The sequence below is a fragment of the Pinus tabuliformis genome, chromosome Q (genome assembly GCF_031772625.1).
Source record: "Pinus tabuliformis cultivar Carrire ecotype Pingquan chromosome Q, CPIR1, whole genome shotgun sequence".
In the NCBI taxonomy this organism is placed as follows: Eukaryota; Viridiplantae; Streptophyta; class Pinopsida; order Pinales; family Pinaceae; genus Pinus; species Pinus tabuliformis.
The window spans coordinates 26,140,393-26,165,747 of NC_142296.1; the positions used below are offsets into that span (position 1 = coordinate 26,140,393).

General features: G+C 36.7%; 1 protein-coding gene and 1 pseudogene across 1 annotated transcript; both read right to left on the bottom strand.

Annotated features, from left to right (window-relative positions):
- Positions 1–11,631: 11,631 nt before the first annotated feature.
- Positions 11,632–16,674, bottom strand: LOC149218102 (uncharacterized). Its single transcript, XM_089386479.1, has 2 exons — positions 16,522–16,674; positions 11,632–12,975 (listed from the first exon to the last, which is right to left on the bottom strand). The coding sequence occupies exons 1-2, from the start codon at positions 16,672–16,674 to the stop codon at positions 11,632–11,634; spliced, it is 1,497 nt and encodes a 498-aa protein (XP_089242605.1).
- Positions 16,675–16,905: 231 nt separating this feature from the next.
- Positions 16,906–18,809, bottom strand: LOC149218103 (uncharacterized; annotated as a pseudogene).
- Positions 18,810–25,355: the final 6,546 nt, after the last annotated feature.

A 25,355-nucleotide genomic window follows, 5' to 3' on the forward strand; every position in this document is an offset into this window, starting at 1 on the left:
ATGTGGGAAAATGTTCCTCATCTTCTTCATTGTCATAACCTTTGGTTTTTATCTGTTTTGGATTTTTGCATGCTTCATCAACCACAACATCAATACTTTCAATAATTTTCCCAAGTCTTTTATTATAATATTTATATCCTTTACTTCGAGAAGAGTAGCAAAGAAGAATACCTTCATCTGCTCTGGGTTCAAACTTACCAAGTTTTTCATCAGTCCTTTTGATGTAAGATTTGCTTCCAAAAATTTTGAATTATTTTATAGTACGAGTCTTACCATACCAAAGTTCATGTGGATTTTGAGTGTTGTTTACCCAAACATTTGCTTGGTTGAGAATAGTGACAGTGGCAAATGCAGCTTCACCCCAGAAGGTTGCAGGAGCTCCAGATTCATCTAGCATAGCACGAGCCATTTGTTGAACAGTTCTGTTCATTCTTTCTACCACTCCATTTTGCTGAGGAGTCCTTGCGGTGGATAACTGCCCTTTTATTCCATGTTGTTCACAAAATTCAAAGAATTCATCCGAGGTAAATTCCCCTCCTCGATCAGATCTGAGCCATTTGATTTTGCGATCTGATTCATTTTCAACCAAGGCTTTGAAGGCCTTGAATTTTTCAAATGCTTCATCTTTATGCTTTAGAAGACCTATCCAACACATTTTGGAAAAATCATCAATGAACAATATAAAGTATTCTTCTCCACGAGGTGACTTTTTCCTTGATGGTCCACATAAATCAGTATGAACAAGTTCAAGAGGCTTACTAGCTGAACCTTCCTTTTAGATGAATTGAGATCTGGTTTGCTTACCAAATTGACATGATTTGCATATAGTATTTTCAAGAATGTTGATACCTGGAAGATCACGAACAACCTGGAATCTGCGTGCTTTTCTTATTTGAGAAAAGCTTAGATGTCCCAATCTTCTATGCCATAGCCAATTTTCATCATTTTTGCTTAGATAGCACTGTCCTTGTCCTCCCTTGAGTATGTATAGGTTGTTTGGAGTTCTTGTGCCTTTAATCACAGTTTCTCTTGTATCATGCTCATGAACAACACATCCATTTGATCGAAACACTACTTCATTTCCTTGATCACACATTTGACTCACACTCAATAGGTTATGCTTTAAGCCATCAACATAGATAACATTCCCAACTTTAACTTTTTCTTTCAAGAAAACAGAGCCTTTACCTTTTATGATAGCAGGAGTTTCGTTTCCAAATGAGACACTCTTTTCCTTTTCTAAGGCATTATATGAGTGTAGTTTTTCTCTGTCATCTATCATGTGTTTTGAGCATCCATTGTCGATGTACCACTGGTTTTCTTTCCCTTCTGCATACAAGGCTATACCACATCTTTTTGTTTATGGTTCTTTCTTTCTCCATATTTTGGGATTTAATGGAGTTTGCTCCTTTTGAGATATTTGCCGAAATTTACTCCTGCATTCAGATTCTTCATGGCCAAAGTTGTTATAGATTGAGCATTCTATTTCATTTTCAAGAAGAGAAAAGTTATTATAGGAAATTTTCTTGATCCCTGTCACATTCCTTTAATTTTATTCTTCTCTAGTCATGATGGTTTTGTAAGCAACACATTGAGAAACTTTGTGTCCAAAATTATGACATGAGAAACATTGACCATTAAAGAAGTTCCTTCAATTATCGAATCTACTGACTTGGTGATTGTAGTTTCTATTCATCTTTGAAGCAGATTGAGTATGATTTACCTGAGGTTGATTGTGGCTTCTGTTCATCCTTGAAGTAAATTGAGCCTGATTTACTTGGTGATCTACTTTATGCCTTTGCTAACGATTGCCAAATTGTTCACTTCTCTTTGCTGCATCAAGAAAGATTTTAGTGGAGGTTGACGACTTCTGTGATTGAGATGCTTCTTCAGTATATCCAAGACCTGTCTTTATTATAGGAGAACGCTGCACTTTGATAATTTCATTTAAGGTTTCTGATCCTTTAGCAAATCTAAGATTGAGAGCTTTTGTTTTCTCAAGATCCTTTCTTAGACCCACAATTTCACATTCTAGTTCTTCGTTGTGTTTTTCTCTTTCAGCAAGTTGGTATGTCAAGGTATCTATAATAATATTATTTTCTTCTAAGCAGATTTTGAATTTAGAGATTTATTCATAAAGGTCATCTTCATCTAAAGCATCCAAAAATTCATTATCTTCATAAGCCATCAGAAGTCTATAGTCATTACTATTTTCATCTTCATCACTATTTGATAAACCATCGTTATCTTCATGAGTATAGTAGCTCTTTTTACTTACACTTTGTTTTCTATTCCATTTTGCAGATTCCTTCCCTTTATCATATTTATCTTTATGAGGACATTTGGCAGCATAATGACCGACTCTACCACAGGCAAAACATTTGAAAGGTAGTTTACCTCTAAATCTTCCGGAACCCCATTGAAGCTTCTTGACAAAGTTTACTTCCTCTTCTTCTTCTAAAATATGTCCTGATTCATTGAGTTCTTCTTTTCCTTTTGTTGAAGCTTTAAATGCGGTTTCTCTCATATCTGATGGACCTCCTTTTCTCATCTCAAAGGAAGTTAAGATTTTGTGAAGCTGCGTCATAGTAATAGTCTGTAGATCCTGCTTTTCTTCTATGGAAGATATTTTTGATTCAAATTTAGCAGATAAGGATCTTAAAACATTTTCAACTAAGGTAACTTCCTTTATCTCTTCACCCAGATTCTTCATGCAATTAACAACCTCATCTATACGTAAGAAGTAACTAGCTATACTTTCATCATTGTGCATCTTGAGAGTTTCATATTGAATTTTGAGAGCTTGTAGTTTAGCATGTTTTACCTGAGAGTCTCCTTCGTAGCTTAGAACGATTTTGTCCCATATTTCTTTGGCTGATTTGAGCTGCATAACTTTGACAAACTCTGATTGTGACAGACTTCCCAATAATGTATTGACAGCCTTGGCATTGGTTTCATATTGCTTTTTACTTGCCGTATCTATAGGAATTGTTGATGGAAATGTATATCCTCCTTCCACGATTTTCCAGACATCTGTTCCAAGAGATTGAAGATAGGATGTGGTTCTTACCTTCCAATAAATGAAGTTGCTCCCATCAAAGTTGGCAGTCTGATGGATCCCTCACTTTCTTGATTACTCATGATGATGGATCTTCCTTCAAGCGATCAAGCTTCTTCTGAAGGACCAGCTCTGATACCAATTGTTGGAAATAATACTGGGGCGGGGGGGGTGAATCAGTATTATCAGATCAACAATTTAATTTTCAAAAACTGATTTGTATACACTACTTTAGCTCAGTGAACTAGCGTGTATACGTAACTAAACTTAATGAAACTAGCGTATATGCAGAGATCTTTTGATTTACCCAAATTATCATGTAGTGAACTTTAATCAGTATATCAGGAATTCATTAGACAGTGCAGTAAAGGCAGAATAAAGCATCACACATAATTAACACACATAAACACCAAGATATAAGATGGAAACCCAATGTGGGTGAAAACCACCTGTTGCAATCGTCTTTGTCTTCTTTTAATAATAAGAAAATTATGTTTACAATTTTTGTACTAGTGCAGTCTTATACCAGTATGCAGGCTTCTACCTGTAGAAGGCTACAACCTTCTCTTGTTCTCCAGCTTCTACTGGAAGGGAGCTCCAACCCCCTAGCTCTTGTACTAGCTGATATGTTTACTAGTACATAGGTGCCGGCCTACAGAAGGCTACAATCTTCTCTTTTCTACTAGGGACCACGTTTCATAAATTTTCAGACTGGATCCATCAACAACGTCATTCAATCATCAAATATATCTACATCAACCAATCTCCTATTGAACCAACCACAACCAAATCAATCAATCACTTTGACAACCCATCAATCTAATCTTTCAGAATGTTGTCACCAGAATATAGTAACCAGAACCCAAGCCAGAACCCAGAACACTGCAACAACAAACAGCGGCAACTAACACATAGATTATAAGGTATACGCTACTTTCAGGTGCCGAACCTGCGTGTATACACGCTTTCCTCAAAGCCAACCAACGTATACATCTATAAATATTAATTCATAATTTTGTAGCTATACCAGACTTTAGTTATACCCAGAACATATCATTTACAAAATAATATATGCATCAGTATTCAGATCTAGAATATTCATGAGCAAAAACACATAATGATAGTTCATTTTACGCCTTAAGATCCTGATCCATCATTAGCTCTTATCCTCCATCAACCGTTAAGGTTCCTCCTTGGTTCAGATCCAGAAATGCACCATAACCCAATAACCTGAATACTAAATCTCACACTTCAACAGATATTCAATACTTGTGTACCTTGGCCTAATGATCTTCTCCTCCTTTTATAGTTTTAGGCCTCTCTCAATATCATGGACCAAAACCACTTAGGACCAACACCTTGGATCAAATACCTAGGGTCAATACCTCGGACCTGATACCTTGGACCAATATCATGGATCAAAATACCATGGACCAAATACTTCAGACCAAAAACTTAGTTTTCCAAGGTATACACATTTTTCCTTTTGTGAAAGTGTGTGTGTATGTATACACGACTTGAATACAGTGAACCCGCGTGTATATGCGGCTTGACCAATGGTGAACCTGCGTATACCTCTCTTTCTTCATTTTATGAAGTCTGATATGTAACTCTGTGTTGTTAAACTGTTGTACTATGATCTGTCATCTGAGTTAGTTGCCATCAAGGACAACACCTGTGTCGTAATTCGAACAAAACTCTCTCTTCAATGCCCTCAAATCTAAGGCTCTCATTTGTAAATTTAATGACTTTTGGCCAAATTGAATGCATTACAATTGTTGACACCTAATCATGGGGATTGGGTGAACAAATGTAAATAGTGTAAATAATAAATAATGGAAAAGGAAGAGTCATCGAGAGATGAAACTCAAGAGTCACTCCCTCATGTATATAACTATGAGCAATCTAAATGAATAAACAGATTTCATTTTGAGGAGCTACTCCTAGCCTGACATGGTATCAAATTCAGCTCCATTTTTATCTTTTCTTCCCTAAATAGTTGTAACTCCCTCCTATTCTACCTATTTTGCAGAACTGTCACCTTCTCTTCATTATATACACTTGCGTTGTCGTTTCTCATAATGTTATACCCATTCAACGCTGCCCTCTACAATTTGTTTAACACTGCATTTGATGTTTAACGCTGCATTTGTTTAACGTTGCATTTGCTATGGTTCAATGAAGTCATTTGTTTAACGCTGCATTTTCTCTAGTTCATATGTGATCCCCCTCTCCACTACGTTGTGACATATTTCAAGCCAGCCTCAGCCTCTACATCTTTGTCAGTGGGGAAGGCAGGTGGGCTGCATTATCATGTTGTCCATGACCTCGCCATAGCAGAGGTATTACCGCACCAGAGCAGAATATTTTGGTATACCCTCCCCCATATCAGCGGAAGCGTGGTGCCATTGCCCGGTATCGGTGCAGCGGAAGCGGAAGCGTGGTGCCGTCGTGGTGTTGTGGGCCCAACACAGCTTTCGTGACTCTGAGCCGCACTGTGGCAGTACTCAGAAGGCCTTAGGAGGAACAGTAACTGATTACATTAAACATTGTGGTATTACATATAACACTGCAGTTTTACATTAAACGTTGAATGCATTCACATACCTCTCAGGTTTCTCATATCCCTCTAAATACGATGTTTCCATATACAAGTCTCATATACATAGAACGGCGATACCTCTCTGGTGTCATAACTGGCATACCTCTTCGGTTTCTCCTAGAACACCGAATAAAACGCTATTTTCATATACATAGAACGTTGTTTTCATATACATATAATGTTGTTTTCATATACATAGAACGTTGAATATAATGTTGTTTTGATATGCATATAACATTGTTTTCAACTGTTGGTATTGTTTCAACTGTTTCATTGTCGACTCCCAGTCAATTGTTGACCCCTCCCCCATATACCACCTCCCCTAAATACTCCCTCCCTCATATACCACCTCCCTTCACTGAATTTTTTTAATCACCAGAACTGCATTTTTCTTATATATTGGCAGCAGAGTACATATTTTAAAATGCACTCATTAATATCAATTATGGGAATGGTTCTCAATGGGAAGGAGAACTATCTTGAGTGGTCTCGGAAAATCAAACACACTCTCATTTTTAATGAGTTGTGGAAATGAGTGTGTTTTGGAGACAAAGACAAAGAACCAGAAAAGCCTACCTCAAACAAAGAATTCACCATTTGGGAATATAAGAATAGCAAGGTCTATGCCATGATTGCAACATCTATAAATGAAGAGGTGAGTCGCCATATTTCGCCATTTTCAAATGTTTTCGAAGCCTTACAAAAACTGAAGGAATTCTATGACTCACACGCTGCACTTGAAGTTGTTCAACTCATGATTAAATTGCTCAGCCTTGAATTACAAAATGATGATCCTCTTGCTCTTGCATCAGAAGTAAAATCTGTTATGCATGATATCAAAGTCACTAATGTTGAACTGGACATTCCTCTGATATCTTTTTTCAAGGCACTTTATCCCACTTACTCAAATTATCTTGAGTCATTGCAAGCAAATGGAAACCTCAAAGATGACTCCCTTGTGAATAAATTTTCTGAGAGAGAGAAAGCTTTTGGGAAGAAGACAGCTCCTCAGCTTTCTGAAGAGTTTGTGTGTCTTGCACATAGAGAGAAGAATCTTGCTCAAGATTCTTCCAGAGGAAGAGGAGGTCGAAGAGGAAGAGGAAGAATAAATCTCAGAGGCAGAGGGGCAGACATTCTCAAGGAGAAAGGTCAGATTTGCATTGCATACGTTGCAATAGAGATGGATCACATGATGCATCCACGTGCAAGTTTCCTTGGGATAGAATTGAGCAGGAAAGAAATCAACCCAAAGGTAAAACTAATAACAAAGATAAAGGTAAAGCACCTGAATCGCTCACTTTGTTGTGGCACATTGTAATATTGGAGTAAATGAAGACTTATTTAATGCTTCACTTGCTTCTTTGAAAAATGATTGGTTGCTTGATTCAGGAGCAACTTGCCACATGACTTTTAGAAGAGATTTTTTTGAAGAATTTACTGGCAATGTTGATGGATCAGTATACTTTGCAGACAAATCAAAACTCAAACCATCAGGGCTTGGTACAATCAAGCTTAAATTGCCTAGTCTTCTAGACTTTGTACTGCATGATGTTTTATGTCTCCCACAACTGAGAAGAAACTTGTTTTCCTTGGTCCACATCTATCATCAAGGACACTCCATTCATATGTTTGATGGGGTTGAGGTGAGAAAAGCATCAGATCACTCACTTGTCATGATGGGGATAGAAGAAGAAAGGCTTCTCAAGTTGTAAGGTACCTTTGCTCATGCATAAAATTTCTCACACAATTCTCATTATGATTAAAGTACATTTCCATCAAGTTTATTATGTCATGCTAGATTTGGACACTTGAACTATGACAGCCTCCGCTTGTTGAGGAAAAATGGTGTTACTGGTTTGCCTACAATTCCTAGGAAACTTAAGCAATGTGATGCTTGCATTCTAGGAAAGCATAGCAAACAGTGGTTTCATGATTCACATTCCAAAGAACATAGTAAACTTGAACTCATTCATTCAGATTTGTGTGTTCCAATGCCTGTTCCTTCTGCAAATGGAAATAAATATATGATGACTACACCAGAATTTGTTGGGTTTATTTATTGAAGAACAAATCTGATGCTTTTCAAACATTCAAGAACTTTCATACATGGATTGAAAATTATGCACAATATCATATTGGCTCTATTCGCACTGATAATGGAAAATAATACACTTCAAATGAATTTGAAAACTATATTCGCCAACATGGGATCAAACATCAAACAATTGTGCCTTATAATCCCCAACATAACGGAGTAGTTGAAAGAATGAATAGGACAATCTTAAATATGGTGCGCTCCATGATGTTTTTCAAGAATGTAAAATCAATGTTTTGGGCTGATGTAGTTCTATGTGTTGTATATGTAAAGAATAGATGTCCATCTAATGCTATTAGAAACAAGACTCCTTATGAAATGTGGTATGGGCACATTCCTTCGGTAAAGCATCTCAAGGTATTTGGTTCCACCTATTATGCCTTGATACCAAAGGTACATAGAAACAAACTTGGTGCAAGGAGTCGTAAGTGTATCTTCTTGGGGTATTCAACCACCTCCAAAGCATACTGTCTCTATGATGAAGTTAATAAAAAGTTTGGTGTATCTAGAGATGTAATCTTTCTTGAATCATCCAAAGCTAACAATGTGGTTGAGCGGCAACTTGATCGCTTGAATAGATTCGCAAATGCAAAATCATTTCAAGAATTTGATAATCAGATTCCACATCTTGAAGGGGGGATTCCTATACTAGATCAATCTGTGGAATCTTGTTTTGAAGCACTCTCTCCCCCACATGAAACTCCAACCACTGATGATACTTTGAGTGATGCGATTGACAGAATTAGGAGACTCAATCTTGATTCAGTCCTAACTCAATCAACTGAGCAGCCTGGACCATCTTAGAAAGGTCCCCCAAAGTGGCTAACAAAGACACTTGAAAGTGTTCATCCTGGTGAGGTTGGAAAGATAGGAACAACAAATTCAACCTGGCAAAATGGAGGTGATGTAGATGACTCTGATTCACCTATTGATATGGATGTTTCTTATGATTGTGAATTAAATTTGTCTGCATATTTTGAACCAACTTCCTTCAAAGAAGTTGCTTCTCATGATGAATGGAAAGAAGCGACGCAAAAGGAGTACGATGCTTTGATAAAAAATGGCACTTGGAACCTGGTTGATCCTTCATTAGGAACAAAACCAATTGGCTACAAGTGGGTCTACAAGAACAAGTATAAAGTTGATGGCTCACTTGACAAACACAAAGCTAGGCTTGTGGCAAAAGGTTTTGCACAGAAATAAGGGGTCGATTATGAAGATACTTGAGCCCCCACAGCAAAATGGGCTACCATCCGGACACTCTTTGTCCTAGCGGCTCAAAAGGGTTGGAAAGTCCATCAAATGGATGTAAAAGCTGCTTTCTTGAATGGAGATATAAAAAAGAATGTTTTTATGTCCCAACCTGAAGGATTTGTTGTGAAAGGACATGGACATAAAGTATGAAAACTTGTGAAATGCTTGTATGGCCTCAAGCAAGCACCGCGAGCTTGGTATGAAAAATTAACTGAGCATCTTCTGAAACTCAATTTCAAACATTATGATCTTGATGATGCAACTTTTTTTGTTAAGAAAGTTGGAAAAACAATTGTATATCTTGTGGTATATGTAGATGATATTTTGATGACATGGAACAATGAAAGCTGCATTGCGTCCATAAAGAAGGAATTGAGAAAAGGTTTTGAAATGACTGATTTGGACTATGTTCATTACTATCTTAGTATTGAAGTAACTCAACATCCGAAGTCCATATTCCTTTCTCAAAAGAGGTACATTGGAGATCTGTTGAATAGGTTTGGCATGGCTGAATGCAACCCTCTAACTACTCCAATGGAACAAAAATTAAAGCTCACATCCATTGAAAGAAAAGAATTTGAGGATGCAACAAAGTATAGACAACTTTTAGGAAGTCTCAACTACCTGACTACTACCAGACCAGACATTTTGTTTGTTGTTGGAATCCTCTCCAGGATTATGCAAAAACCATGTGAGGGACATTGGTTTGCTGCAAAAAGAGTTCTAAAGTACTTAAAGGGAACTCAAGACTTTGGACTCAAGTATACACAGGTGGGGGACTTCATCTTGATTGGATACTCTGATTTAGACTTCGATGGAGACAAAGAAACCGGGGTATCTACTTCTAGTTATGCTATGAGTCTTCGATCAGGATCTCTCTCCTAGAGATCACGCAACCAATTAGTTCCATTAGATTCCACAACGGAGGCAAAATATGTGGCAGCAGCTGAGGCAACAAAAGAAATTGTGTGGCTTAGGAAAATCTTGGAATATTTGCAGGTAAAACAAGTACATTTGACTCCACTCATGATTGACAACACCTCTAAAATAAAGTTTGCCAAGAACCCAAAGTTCCATGATCGAACAAAGCACATCAATACAAAATGTTATCTCAAAATCAGGCCCTGGAAGGCTGCTGACCAGGAAGACTTCAAGTAACTATTTCAGACCAATCTTTTGACTAAGGCTTAGCCTCCTTAGCCTGAGAGGGCTCTCTCAAAGGGTTATTGATTTTGACTATTAATAAGATGGCTAACTCTCTTGAAATAACATTAACAAATATGAATGCTGGAAAAACATTAAACAAGTTTCCATTGGGCTTATGGAGTCAATCAAACCTCAGTAAATAATGATATTGCTTTTACATAGAATTCAGGGCATGTGACATTTAAATGTTCAAAACACAACTCTTATAAAACCACAGTTCATAGATGAGTACAAGAAGTCAGAGCAGCATAAGTGAATTCTGAGTGATTACTCATCTAAGCAACTGAAAAAAGACATGAAGGACAAAGTAAAATAACACATCTTGAACATGGAAATGCTTTATGAATCCTAAGAAGAAAAGCATATAACTTATATTACTGAACTCTGTTCTTTACATAAACCAAAACAGCACTCTGTTTTTATCAAATCTCCAACCCTCATTACATCACTGTCTTAGCTATATATAGAATTCTTATTCTACCTAATTCGAGCTTCCTCCTCCAGGATGAGGGGAGTCGATAACTACCTTTTATGACACCTATCTGCTTTGCAACAAACTATTAAATACAATAAGTGCTAACTGGAGTTCTAAAGAGTTCTAATTTGACTATGACTCTAACTCTATCTTCTTCGTAGAATGATTCCTCCTAGTTCTTTGACACCTGGTCTCCTTTAGTTTGGCTGAGATGGCTGAGATGAGTATTTAAAGCTATATGTTGGCCTCGAATGCTGAATCCTTTACTGCCCCGTAGTATTAGGAGATGTCTCCTGCTTCTCGGCTTCTGTTTTCATTAATTTGCTCAAATATATAACAACATGTTTCTTAGTCTTTAATAATCCAAGGTATGGAACGCTGCCATGTTTCTGATGTGCTGTAGGCCGTATTGATGGACAGGTGTCTCTCTTTCAAAATTCCCGCTCATATTATCAAAATAGCTGCTCTGCCTTTAAAATCATCACCTACAGCAGTTTCGTAGCGCGCTACGAAACTGCTGTGTAATTTCAAAAACACAGTCTTTCTTTCATTCAAACCAAACTCCTAATTGTTTGCATTGAAGCAGATACGTTTTCAGTGTGATTCTCACTAATGCAAGTAACAACAATGAGCCTGACATCTTTGTCTTGGTGCCTTAGAAACTCTGGCTTTACCAATGCACTCATGGATGGAATCACTGCATCCTGCATTATCTCAGAAGGTTACTGTTCCACCATAGATAAATAGTCCTCCACTTTCTGAAATTATTGAACTATACTTGAAACATTTGGCAGAGGCAACTGAAGTGGTTGTTGACAAATATCATAAATAATCTCATGGTTTGCCAACCATCCAAGTACACGGTACCAGTTTAAAAATATATTCCTTGGGCCCTGCTGATAGAGAACAGGGAACTGCAAACATACTTCAGATGAAACCTCTTACTCAAAAACCCCCAAAGATATGACTGGCAGTGATGTCAAAATAATATTGAAAAGCAGCATATACCAATCATCATATATGGGCTGTCCAGAGGAACTTGTATATGCTTCAAAATTGAAGAGTGTAAGCCCAAAAGATATATTTTTGTAAAAGAAATAGCAGATCATCGGTGCAAACCACATCAGAATAGTATCTTCAGCAAGAACTTCCTCATCATAGAGAGACCTCACAATTTCAGGGAACAGTTTCATGAGTTTAGCATCCTCATAACATTGAATTTGAATCTTGTACATAATCTCCAACTGTAGTTTTGCAGTTGTACAGAAACTGTCAAGGAGTTTTGCCCATGTCTTAACTTGGCGCAACGCCAAATTTGAATTTTGTTGCTGGTTTTTGCCAGACCACTGTACAGCATCCATAATAGCATCCCATAAGATACGCACTACTTCAATATCAGGGAACTTTGACTCTTTATGGCGCTGCTTTACAGTTTCAATGACTTCCGAAATATCAGCATTCTCTGCAATCAAAGTTGTTAATGAACTCTTCATGTCCTTTAATTTCACATCAAACATTTTCTTTTCATTATATTCGACAAGAGCGCCCAAACCCTCCTTACTAAAGTGTTCTGCAAAAGCTTCAGTGGTGCGTTTCTGTATTGGGAACAAATCAAGAAGATTATCTTCTATCTTCCCTCGCTTCAGCAATGCTATGAGATCATCAAGATTGTTGTCAACCAGATACTCCTTGAAAAAATCTGTGATGAATGAAAGTACAATCCCCTTCGAAACAAGGTTGTCTTTGGGAAGAGGTTGAAAAACGGTTTCTGGTGGAAGCCCAGATAATTTCTGAGAGAATGTGAGTGAAGTAAAAATTGCAAGTTTTTTCCTTTCATTGTCCTCAAAAAGCTCAAGGGACTGTAAAAACCTTCGCATAGCATTTTCAAGATTCTTGATGAGGAAATGCCTCCTGTGAAGTATCTTCTGTATATACAGAAAAGATGGCAAGATATTCTGCCTTGCAGGTTCACAATTCAAAACAGCATAAGGATGCCGATCCCCTTCTTCAGGTTTTATGGTACCCGGTTGTGTGTGACCTCCAATGAAGACCACCTCAAAAAAGGTAATGCCGTATCTTGAGAAGTCAAGATCTGAGGATTCAATGCTCTTGGCAACGAGTTCCAAGTCACCCTCATGCTCGAGGTAGATTTGGACCACGAATCTGAGAGCGACAAGAGCTGTGATGTCACTTACTACCGCTAGAAACGCCTTCACCTTTGGGGTTTGCCTTGCTACCCAGGATGATACCACATGCTGTACAGCTAAGGGCAGAGACGAATACACCTGGGCCTCATATCATTCCACCAGCTGTTCACAAGAAACTTCAACCCTTCTAATTTGTTGTTTCTACAGCGCTCCCATATATGACACGCTTCTGAATTGGTGTAACGTCGGCACCGCCCTAATGTTAGAATTAAAGGTGCTACCACAGAGCAAGTGAAACCGAGAAACCCAAAAAGGAGCACTCTAGGCATTTTTTGATGGTAAGGAAATGATGGCACAGGGTTTGCACAATTGCCACTCTTGTCGCTCTTTCAAACAACGTTTATAGACATTCCAAATCAGAAAGAATATTTGTATAAGTTCTGATGATACACTTGCCCATCCTGATGTCAAAATGTAAGTGACGAAGAAAATAGCCTGTCTAGGAACTGCTTTTGCAAACTGCCTGGGTAAGTCTTTTGGGCTCGAAATGATGTTATTGAGTTGGTTGATGCCCGTTCCAGACAAAACATTCACAAAAAACACATTCCAAACTGTGAAGTAAAGCATTTTGGCACATACACTCTTTTGCTTTCCACCATATGACACTGAACCTTGGATGGCTGAAAACAGCATCATTATGGGTGGAATAACATAAAGAAATAACTGGAGAATAACACTAGGAAGGTAGCCAGTGATGATTTGTCTTGCAAATGTCGTTCCCAGCACTTTTCTTAGGAATGGAAAATATCGCTGTAACTTGTCAAGCTGTGAAAGACCCCATAACTTTAAAGGCTTTGAGAAAGGATTCTTTCCACGCAGTGAGCATATCAGGGGCTTTCTCCTCAAGGCTCTCTGTGTCTTCTTTTTAGATTCAACTCTACCATTTTTACCTGCGTTTGGGGTACTAAAAACCTTATAAGCTGACAACTGTTGATGCAAACCAAATGGATTTTGATAAACATGACAGCTGGGTAAGGTCTGCTATGGATTAGGACTAATCCCCGATTTCGTAGCGTAGCCAGTGCAAAATATGAATTATGCGCTACGAAATCACTTAAAACATGTTGCGCTGCGAAACTGATAGAAAGGATTTATGTGCCTTTGACAAACAATCGAACTGATGTGAAAAATTTAAAATTTTTTCCTTGAGTGATAACAGTGGCTCCACTTGGGATAGTGTGCTCCTGTAGTACACTAAGAACTTGTAGCTCCAGTGCTTTATCCATTTATGACAAACAGAACTTTGCTTGACAAACATCCCTTTCAAGCTTCTTGGGCCTTCACCTCGGGCTTAAGCTTGATGATCACTGTAGGAGAAAGAAATCTACCTCTACTGAAAAATGCTCAGTCAACCTTGAGCTTATTTGCATTTTCCTACCTACCTACCCTAACAATTCAAACTTCTTTCAGCTCAATCAATGTGAAATTTCCAATGCAGCCAATCATTTGTCTTATCTGATATGTGAGTTTTTTGACTGCATCGGAGTTCAGAGCCACTATGATATTGTGATGACCGCTGCCATTGAAAATGCCTCTGATCTTCATAGAAAAACTGAAACACTGGAGAGTAAAACTCTTCCATGTAGTCAGCTATAGGATCCCAGAATACATGATCAGTTTGATGTTTCTCGTAACTTTCTGATTGTGCAAACTTATCTTCAACAACAGGGTACACTTCCTCAACCGTGAAAGAGAAAGGAACCAACACTCTCTCCTTGTGTTCTGCCATAGAAGACTTCTGAAAATAACGATCATGATTATGAAGACTATATGCCTGAATTTGACCTTCTAAACCTTCAATGTCTTTCTCAATGTCTTCAGCAATTTCATCCAAAAATTTCATCTTATCCTCTGCCTTGCAGTCAAATGATTTTAGATACGAGGACAAGGACAAAGAAAAATTTTCATTTGTTTCTCCATTACTATGATCATTATTCCATTGTTTGAAACCTTGAATTGAAGGAGAGTTTGCCACGGCATCTGATCTATCCATCCATTCCTCCAAAAACATAAGCCAAAAGTCTTCAAATGACTTAATGGATTTGGCAGGAAAGCTTTCAATCCATTGTTTACATTTCCCTTGAAATGAATCATAGAACAACATAATGCAAACATCCTCATGTTTAACTCTAAGAAGCTCAGTAAAATCACAGAAATCTGATATATGCTTCAAAGTTAAACTCAAATCTTCTCCATTGAATTTTGGACCATTCCTTAGAAAATATGCATCCTTGGGAAAATGATTTGGGAAACCATTAATTCCTGAAAAATTTATGCATGCATACCTTGAAACAAGAATGGTAGCATCTGGGTCCTTCATAACTCCAGTGGAATCACCATGAATGTATGAATTTTGAATTCTTCAACAATGGAGTCGCCAAGGTAGATTTGCAGCCTCAAAAACCTTCTGAGCTCCTGCTACCTTCAGAAGTTCAGCTTCATGATTTTCGGGAATGAATAGTCTTCAGACTCCCGGCAGACGCACCAAAATGTTATCTCACAATCAGGCCCTGGAAGGCTGCTGACCAGGAAGACTTCAAGTAACTATTTCAGACCAATCTTTTGACTAAGGCTTAGCCTCCTTAGCCTGAGAGGTCTCTCTCAAAGGGTTATTGATTTTGATTATTAATAAGATGGCTAACTCTCTTGAAATAACATTAACAAATATGAATGCTGGAAAAACATTAAACAAGTTTCCATTGGGCTTATGGAATCAATCAAACCTCAGTAAATAATGATATTGCTTTTACATAGAAGTCAGGGCATGTGACATTTAAATGTTCAAAACACAACTCTTATAAAACCACAGTTCATAGATGAGTACAGGAAGTCAGAGCAGCATAAGTGAATTCTGAGTGATTACTCATCTAAGCAACTGAAAAAAGACATGAAGGACAAAGTAAAATAACACATCTTGAACATGGAAATGCTTTATGAATCCTGAGAAGAAAAGCATATAACTTATATTACTGAACTCTGTTCTTTACATAAACCAAAACAGCACTCTGTTTTTATCAAATCTCCAACCCTCATTACATCACTGTCTTAGCTATATATAGAATTCTTATTCTACCTAATTCGAGCTTCCTCCTCCAGGATGAGGGGAGTCGATAACTACCTTTTATGACACCTATCTGCTTTGCAACAAACTATTAAATACAATAAGTGCTAACTGGAGTTCTAAAGAGTTCTAATTTGACTATGACTCTAACTCTATCTTCTTCGTAGAATGATTCCTCCTAGTTCTTTGACACCTGGTCTCCTTTAGTTTGGCTGAGATGGCTGAGATGAGTATTTAAAGCTATATGTTGGTCTCGGATGCTGAATCCTTTACTGCCCCGTAGTATTAGGAGATGTCTCCTGCTTCTCGGCTTCTGTTTTCATTAATTTGCTCAAATATATAACAACATGTTTCTTAGTCTTTAATAATCCAAGGTATGGAACGCTGCCATGTTTCCGATGTGTTGTAGGCCGTATTGATGGACAGGTGTCTCTCTTTCAAAATTCCCACTCATATTATCAAAATAGCTGCTCTGCCTTTAAAATCATCACCTACAGCAGTTTCGTAGCGCGCTACGAAACTGCTGTGTAATTTCAAAAACACAGTCTTTCTTTCATTCAAACCAAACTCCTAATTGTTTGCATTGAAGCAGATACGTTTTCAGTGTGATTCTCACTAATGCAAGTAACAACAATGAGCCTGACATCTTTGTCTTGGTGCCTTAGAAACTCTGGCTTTACCAATGCACTCATGGATGGAATCACTGCATCCTGCATTATCTCAGAAGGTTACTGTTCCACCATAGATAAATAGTCCTCCACTTTCTGAAATTCCTGAACTGTACTTGAAACATTTGGCAGAGGCAACTGAAGTGGTTGTTGACAAATATCATAAATAATCTCATGGTTTGCCAACCATCCAAGTACACGGTACCAGTTTAAAAATATATTCCTTGGGCCCTGCTGATAGAGAACAGGGAACTGCAAACATACTTCAGATGAAACCTCTTACTCAAAAACCCCCAAAGATATGACTGGCAGTGATGTCAAAATAATATTGAAAAGCAGCATATACCAATCATCATATATGGGTTGTCTAGAGGAACTTGTATATGCTTCAAAATTGAAGAGTGTAAGCCCAAAAGATATATTTTTGTAAAAGAAATCGCAGATCATCGGTGCAAACCACATCAGAATAGTATCTTCAGCAAGAACTTCCTCATCATAGAGAGACCTCACAATTTCAGGGAACAGTTTCATGAGTTTAGCATCCTCATAACATTGAATTTGAATCTTGTACATAATCTCCAACTGTAGCTTTGCAGTTGTACAGAAACTGTCAAGGAGTTTTGCCCATGTCTTAACTTGGCGCAACGACAAATTTGAATTTTGTTGCTGATTTTTGCCAAACCACTGTACAGCATCCATAATAGCATCCCATAAGATACGCACTACTTCAATATCAGGGAACTTTGACTCTTTATGGCGCTGCTTTACAGTTTCAATGACTTCCGAAATATCAGCATTCTCTGCAATCAAAGTTGTTAATGAACTCTTCATGTCCTTTAATTTCACATCAAACATTTTCTTTTCATTATATTCGACAAGAGCGCCCAAACCCTCCTTACTAAAGTGTTCTGCAAAAGCTTCAGTGGTGCGTTTCTGTATTGGGAACAAATCAAGAAGATTATCTTCTATCTTCCCTCGCTTCAGCAATGCTATGAGATCATCAAGATTGTTGTCAACCAGATACTCCTTGAAAAAATCTGTGATGAATGAAAGTACAATCCCCTTCGAAACAAGGTTGTCTTTGGGAAGAGGTTGAAAAACAGTTTCTGGTGGAAGCCCAGATAATTTCTGAGAGAATGTGAGTGAAGTAAAAATTGCAAGTTTTTTCCTTTCATTGTCCTCAAAAAGCTCAAGGGACTGTAAAAACCTTCGCATAGCATTTTCAAGATTCTTGATGAGGAAAGGCCTCCTGTGAAGTATCTTCTGTATATACAGAACAGATGGCAAGATATTCTGCCTTGCAGGTTCACAATTCAAAACAGCATAAGGATGCCGATCCCCTTCTTCAGGTTTTATGGTACCCGGTTGTGTGCGACCTCCAATGAAGACCACCTCAAAAAAAAGGTAACGCCGTATCTTGAGAAGTCAAGATCTGAGGATTCAATGCTCTTGGCAACGAGTTCCAAGTCACCCTCATGCTCGAGGTAGATTTGGACCACGAATCTGAGAGCGACAAGAGCTGTGATGTCACTTACTACCGCTAGAAACGCCTTCACCTTTGGGGTTTGCCTTGCTACCCAGGATGATACCACATGCTGTACAGCTAAGGGCAGAGACGAATACACCTGGGCCTCATATCATTCCACCAGCTGTTCACAAGAAACTTCAACCCTTCTAATTTGTTGTTTCTACAGCGCTCCCATATATGACACGCTATTGAATTGGTGTAACGTCAGCACCGCCCTAATGTTAGAATTAAAGGTGCTACCACAGAGCAAGTGAAACCGAGAAACCCAAAAAGGAGCACTCTAGGCATTTTTTGATGGTAAGGAAATGATGGCACAGGGTTTGCACAATTGCCACTCTTGTCGCTCTTTCAAACAACGTTTATAGACATTCCAAATCAGAAAGAATATTTGTATAAGTTCTGATGATACACTTGCCCATCCTGATGTCAAAATGTAAGTGACGAAGAAAATAGCCTGTCTAGGAACTGCTTTTGCAAACTGCCTGGGTAAGTCTTTTGGGCTCGAAATGATGTTATTGAGTTGGTTGATGCCCGTTCCAGACAAAACATTCACAAAAAACACATTCCAAACTGTGAAGTAAAGTATTTTGGCACATACACTCTTTTGCTTTCCACCATATGACATTGAACCTTGGATGGCTGAAAACAGCATCATTATGGGTGGAATAACATAAAGAAATAACTGGAGAATAACACTAGGAAGGTAGCCAGTGATGATTTGTCTTGCAAATGTCGTTCCCAGCACTTTTCTTAGGAATGGAAAATATCACTGTAACTTGTCAAGCTGTGAAAGACCCCATAACTTTAAAGGCTTTGAGAAAGGATTCTTTCCACGCAGTGAGCATATCAGGGGCTTTCTCCTCAAGGCTCTCTGTGTCTTCTTTTTAGATTCAACTCTACCATTTTTACCTGCGTTTGGGGTACTAAAAACCTTATAAGCTGACAACTGTTGATGCAAACCAAATGGATTTTTGATAAACATGACAGCTGGGTAAGGTCTGCTATGGATTAGGACTAATCCCCGATTTCGTAGCGTAGCCAGTGCAAAATATGAATTATGCGCTACGAAATCACTTAAAACATGCTGCGCTGCGAAACTGATAGAAAGGATTTATGTGCCTTTGACAAACAATCGAACTGATGTGAAAAATTTAAAATTTTTTCCTTGAGTGATAACACAAAATACCATCCGATTCGACATCATGTTGAGGCCAAGACAATCCATCTACGCCTATGTTCCACTAATGAGAAGATTGCAGACATCTTCACCAAAGCACTCAAAAGAGAAAAGCTTGAAAGATTTAGAACGATGCTTGGACTCACCAACATCCCTTCATATTAAGGGGGGGAATGTTGACACCTAATCATGGGGATTGGGTGAACAGTTGTAAATAGTGTAAATAATAAATAATGGAAATGGAAGATTCATCGGGAGATGAAACTCAAGAGTCACTTCCTCATGTACATAACTATGAGAAATCTAAATGAATAAACAGATTTCATTTTGAGGAGTTACTCCTGGCCTGACAACAATAATGGTTTTTTTTCTCTCTAAACACAAACTTTGATTTTAATTTATGCTCTAAAGGATTTTTCATTGTTCATTTTGACTCACAAAAAGATAGGGATTTTTCCATGAATGCATGCCCATGGTTTTGGGGTAATGTTGGGCTTTACATTACTCCATGGTTCCAAGAATTCGATGCGACAACTATGGTGGTTTCTACAATGCTGGTATGGGTGAGACTTCTAAATCTTCCCCTTCTTTTCTGGCACCACAAAGTCCTTGAAGACACTGGGAACACACTTGGGAAATTTAAGAATATGGACCGAGAAAGGATAGATAAAGGCCCTTTTAATTTTGCTAGAAGATGTGTAGAGATAGACTTTAATAAAGGGCTACCTGGCCACATTCAATTGAAAAACAAAAACTTCTTTTGGACATAATATTAGATTATGAGAATAATACATTTAAGTGTAGAACATGCTTTCAAACCAAACACTTGCAGAACTCATGTCCTCAGGTAAAAATGAGCACAAAAAAGTAAAAAGAGGTAGGTCTATAAATAAAAAGGATGGCAGTTTCCATATTCACACCTTTTAGATGACGAACAAGAGGAAAACATGGAGAGTCAACCAATCCAAGCAAAATATGATGTACAGGTTCATCATGGAAATCACTTTCCTTTCTTTTCCTGGACATGTTTCCATTCCCTGGGATTGCGGCCTAATGGATGGTTTTTATCACCCTAATACAAGTTCATCATGGAAATCACTTTCCTTTCTTTTCCTGTACATGTTTCCATTCCGTGGGATTGCAGCCTAATGGATGGTTTTTATCACCCTAATGATTTTTTTTTTTTTTTTTTTTTTTTTCTTTCTTGGAGTTTTAGTAAAATTAAAAATAATTATGATTATTTTTGTCTTATTATAATATTGTATTAAATGATAATATTATGTTAATTTTATATTTACGTCGTAAGGCATTCCCTTTGAGAAAGACTCCCCCATGTGCTACCTTGCACCACTATGCACCTTCAAATTCAATGTTAGACGATTGAATAATAGTGAGTTGTCATATTAACGGACAGTTAATAGTTAATAATAGTTTCAAGTTAATAGTCAGTTAATAGTTAATAATAGTTAATAAAAAAATAGAATTTTAACTCATGGGAAACTGATTTTAACCATTTTCCTTTCGTGTCTTCATATCGAGAGAGGGAGATAACATAAATGAGTGTGCCTTCTGGAATTAGGTTTAATGGTTAGTCTATTTATTCAACAATAGGGATTTCAGGAACAACATATTTTACTTTCCCTCCACAATCAATACTCAAATATTGCTAAGGAGTCATGGAGTGATTCTTTGGCACGACGCTGAGCCATAACAAAGCACCACATTGCTTGGATAAAAGGCATCAAGTCTTCTCCATTTTCATTTAATACATGCTAATTTTATTTTTGTTTCGATATTTTTCCTGTTTATTGATGGATATAGATAGGGTTTTATCTTTTTGTTTCAATTTTTCCCTATTTGTTGAGGGATATAGATAGGGTTTTACCTTGTGTAGCTTGCATAGAGGATGAAAACCTTACGGGACATCTATTATGAGATATCATCAAGCATGACAAGTAATTCATCTTCTTTACCAAAGAATCTTTTCCAATGTAGGCTAACACAACATGTTATCATTTCCCACATACATATGTATATTCTTTCCATGGGCATTTCAAAAGTTAGATGCATATGTAGCTTATCATGGAAATCATCATCCCCTCAATTTGAATGTCTGCATTCATGGGCATTTCAAAAGTGAGATGCGTTGAATTGACTGTCATAATTTAGGAGGAAGAGTCAATGGTTGAAGCTTCCGATAATTTTGTTGATGGTGAGAAACCATTGATGTCTAGTTTATTTTCCGTCATTGTAGGATTTTTCCTTTTTTCCCATCAACTTGGTTCTGGATTTTAGGGGCAAACCATTTTTTTCCACATTTAAAATTATGGTATTTGTTTTTGTGGTGGATGTGATGATTGTTGAATTAAACTAATGTGAAAAGGGTACAATTTTCAAATTGAATAAGTGTTTTTCATACAATTTTTTTAATTAATTTATTGTTTTTAAGATTATTAAAGTATGGATATTCAAATATAAAAATGTCAAATATAACCTTTTTCAAAGTATTTATATTATTTAAATTAAATTAACCCAGAAAGTTATATATATATATATATATATATATATATATATATATATATATATATATATATATATATATATATATATATTTCTTGGTTAATTTAATTTAAATAAAGTGTTGTATTCTACATGTACGCCTTTACTCCAATTTCTCCAGCCCCAATCCACCTTTTTACCACATGTATAGAGCCATCCTATGCACCTGCAAAAACCCTCGAGCTCACTCACGCCATTCCTCTGCCAAGGATTCAATTTATGGTAAGTATGTCATTTAACAAGTTGTTGCAAGGAAAAAGCATAAGAAGTTTCTCATTTGCAAGAAATAAAAAATAGAATATGATTGAGGTTTTATTATTTCTAATACATATTTTATTAATGATGAGTAAAACGTTATCTTGAATGCAAAACACAATTTTATTCTTAATGCAAGTTTTATATATGCTATCGAATTATGATGTTTCCTTTAAAATATCTAGAGAAATTGCTAGTTAAACATTTGGGAAGATTGATTTTTTCACCTTTGTCTTGAGGTTGAACCATATTAGTTGGTTCGAAATATCTACCAAAACTCACAAATGTGACTATCCAAAAGATAATCTCATTATAAATACAGATCACAAAAGTCTAAAATCTAACAAATTAAAATAAATGGCAAATTAAATGAAAATCACATTATAAATAAAGTGTATATATATATATATATATATATATATATATATAATTAAAGATAAACCAATGTAAATAATTTCGATAAGAAAGTTGTCTTTTCACATGTGTGGATAAATCTCCCTGTGATTATACATTGATTAAAGTAAAAAGGAAACCTCCCAACTCAGCCAATTAAGTGGCAAAGAAAAATCTAAGGCAAATGGAGAGAACAATACCTCCTACACTCACGTCCAAATAAGGAAAATTTTAATAAGCCAATAAATTTTCCGAGACCAAGGATATGGAAGGTGAAGGCGAGCAAAATATCCCTAAAAAGTGTTCAATTTAATGAAGTTAAATAATGTATTCAAGAGTAAGAAAATGCAACATCTTTAAAATGGAGATACTTAAGGAGTGTAATGAGCAACATCTATAGGTATGGAGATACTAAAGGAGTGTAATGAATTCTGGATTTATAAGGGATGCTCATTTAAAATACCCATTGATACGGTGAAGGCATAAATAAAAAACTCACATTTAATGAAAGGTTAATGATGATACTTTTTATCAATCTCATTTATTTATATGTTTCGAGACTTGCCCATTGCCCATATGTGGTCTAGTGTTCTCTTTAGAAAAAATATTTGCTTATGGTTTCTTTCCCTGTAGATATGGCGGCAAGTAATATAGTCAATTTTTTGTTTGAGCTGTAGAATTTTCTCAAGAATTGGTAGCAGTGTGTGATTGTGACATCTTTGAGAGGTATTAAACCAATTTATAGCATTCAAGGAGTCCCCAAAGACTTGAAGAGAACGAAAAATTATGTTCCTGAGCCCAACATAGAAGTAGTTTGACGAAGAGAAGCTCTACATAGTTGTTGGAAACCTTGCCCAAGCCAATTTTTTATTTTAAAACATGTTGATCATTACAGAATAGGAGAAGATTGCCCCCACAAATACCATCTTCGTTATATGCTCCTTTGAAATAGGACCATGGAATTTTTCGGTTGATCACTTCTTTAGAAATGATGCAATGGATATGTTGGGAGTCTTTTGTTGGTAAGAGATCATATATTGCACTGATTTGATATGAAATGAGATCAGGTGTCGATGAAGTATCTCTGAAAGTGGCTTTGTTCCTAGCTAGCCACAACCCCAATAGATGAGGGGCAGAATATTTCTGAGAGCTTTGTCTTTTGATGAATTCCACCAAGACTTCCATGCACCAAGGAAAGGGTCACCCCTCCATTCCAAATTACAACCAGGAATTTTTTTGGTTTTGGACCATATGATCAAGGTAAAAGGACAATGCATAAACAAATGAGCAATATATTCCCTTGCATTCTTGTATAAAATGCACCAGTTTGGACCTTGTTTGTGACGCTTTGGAAAATTTTCCCATGTTGGAATTTTATTTTTGATGAGGCACCATAGAAAAGGTCTCGACTTTGCCAGAAAACTAAGCTTCCATATCAATGTCCACCACCATTCTGGATTAGCCCTTTCTCTAGCAACAATCTAGAAACTATAACCAGTTTTTGGAGTGTAAATCCCTAAAGAGGAATGGACCCAAAAGAGGGAGTCCTTCCTATCTTTGATTCTGACATGTGACATTTTAAGGGAGTTAACATAATTTGTCCACGGGTCAATAAAATCACCATGTAAATCCAATTGGTCAGTGTTTTTCCATCCCTGGGCCCAAAATGTTGACTTTCCACTGGTTAAGAAAACTTATCCCCTAATTATTCAAGACTATCACAAGCTCTTAAGGAAGCCTGGATTTCCAGAACAACCAATCCAAGGGTCCAATCCTATCCTACATCTTTACCAATTTCCAACTTTCCATGCCAATCTACCGCCGACCACCTTAATAAAAATTATTGTTATTATTATTTTATTCAATTGAATTTTTTTTAAAGAAACAATCATTTTAAAAAATATATTATCATTATTAAATAAGATACAACTATTTCATAAATATCATAAACTAGTCAACTACAATATGTTTTTGAAACCTTAAACTCATGTGATTGGGAGAATTGTTCACCATATCACTCATAACTATGTGTGTGTGTGTGTGTATTATTTGTATTTATATATTCAACAAGTTGATTAGTATTTGTATTTATATCAAACCGGTTACAAAGCTAGGTTCACGTGGTCAGGTGTACAGACTTCAACTTGCAGATGAAGGATTCCCTCCACATCTCTCTCATGCATTTATTGGTGATGGCTCCTATCCTCAGTTATCCTCGACCACTATATCATACTCACACGTCGACCAAATATATGACAGGAGCCAGGTGTCAACAAATTTTATTTTATTTTGCATGTGGTTCATGAGCACCCTGGTCAGTGAGTGATCACTACGTCCATGAAAAAATTTGGGTGATTAATCTAGGTTAATGGCCCCTCAGCCTACTGCAAGACCTGACCCCAAGGGCTTCGGGTGGATTCGACCCTATGACCTCCCGATGGTGAGGCATGGTTTTTGACCAAGTGAGCTAACCCTTGGAGCTAGGTGCCAACAAAATTATATATATGATTGTCATAATAAATTAAAATATTAAAAAAAATAATATGATTGAAATAATTTGTATGTGCTTATTTTAAACTACAATGATAAGTTTAAAATTTTAAGTTTGATATAAAATTTAAATTTGATACAGTAGATATTATTTTATTATGATTATTTTAAATTAATTTTTTATGAATACAAATTTCATTTAAATTTGATAACGTAGATATGGTTTTATTATGATTATTTTAAATTATATTTTTATGATTACAAATTACATGTTAATAATTTGAAAGGAGGATAAAATATTTTTAAAAATAATTCTTTTCATAATTT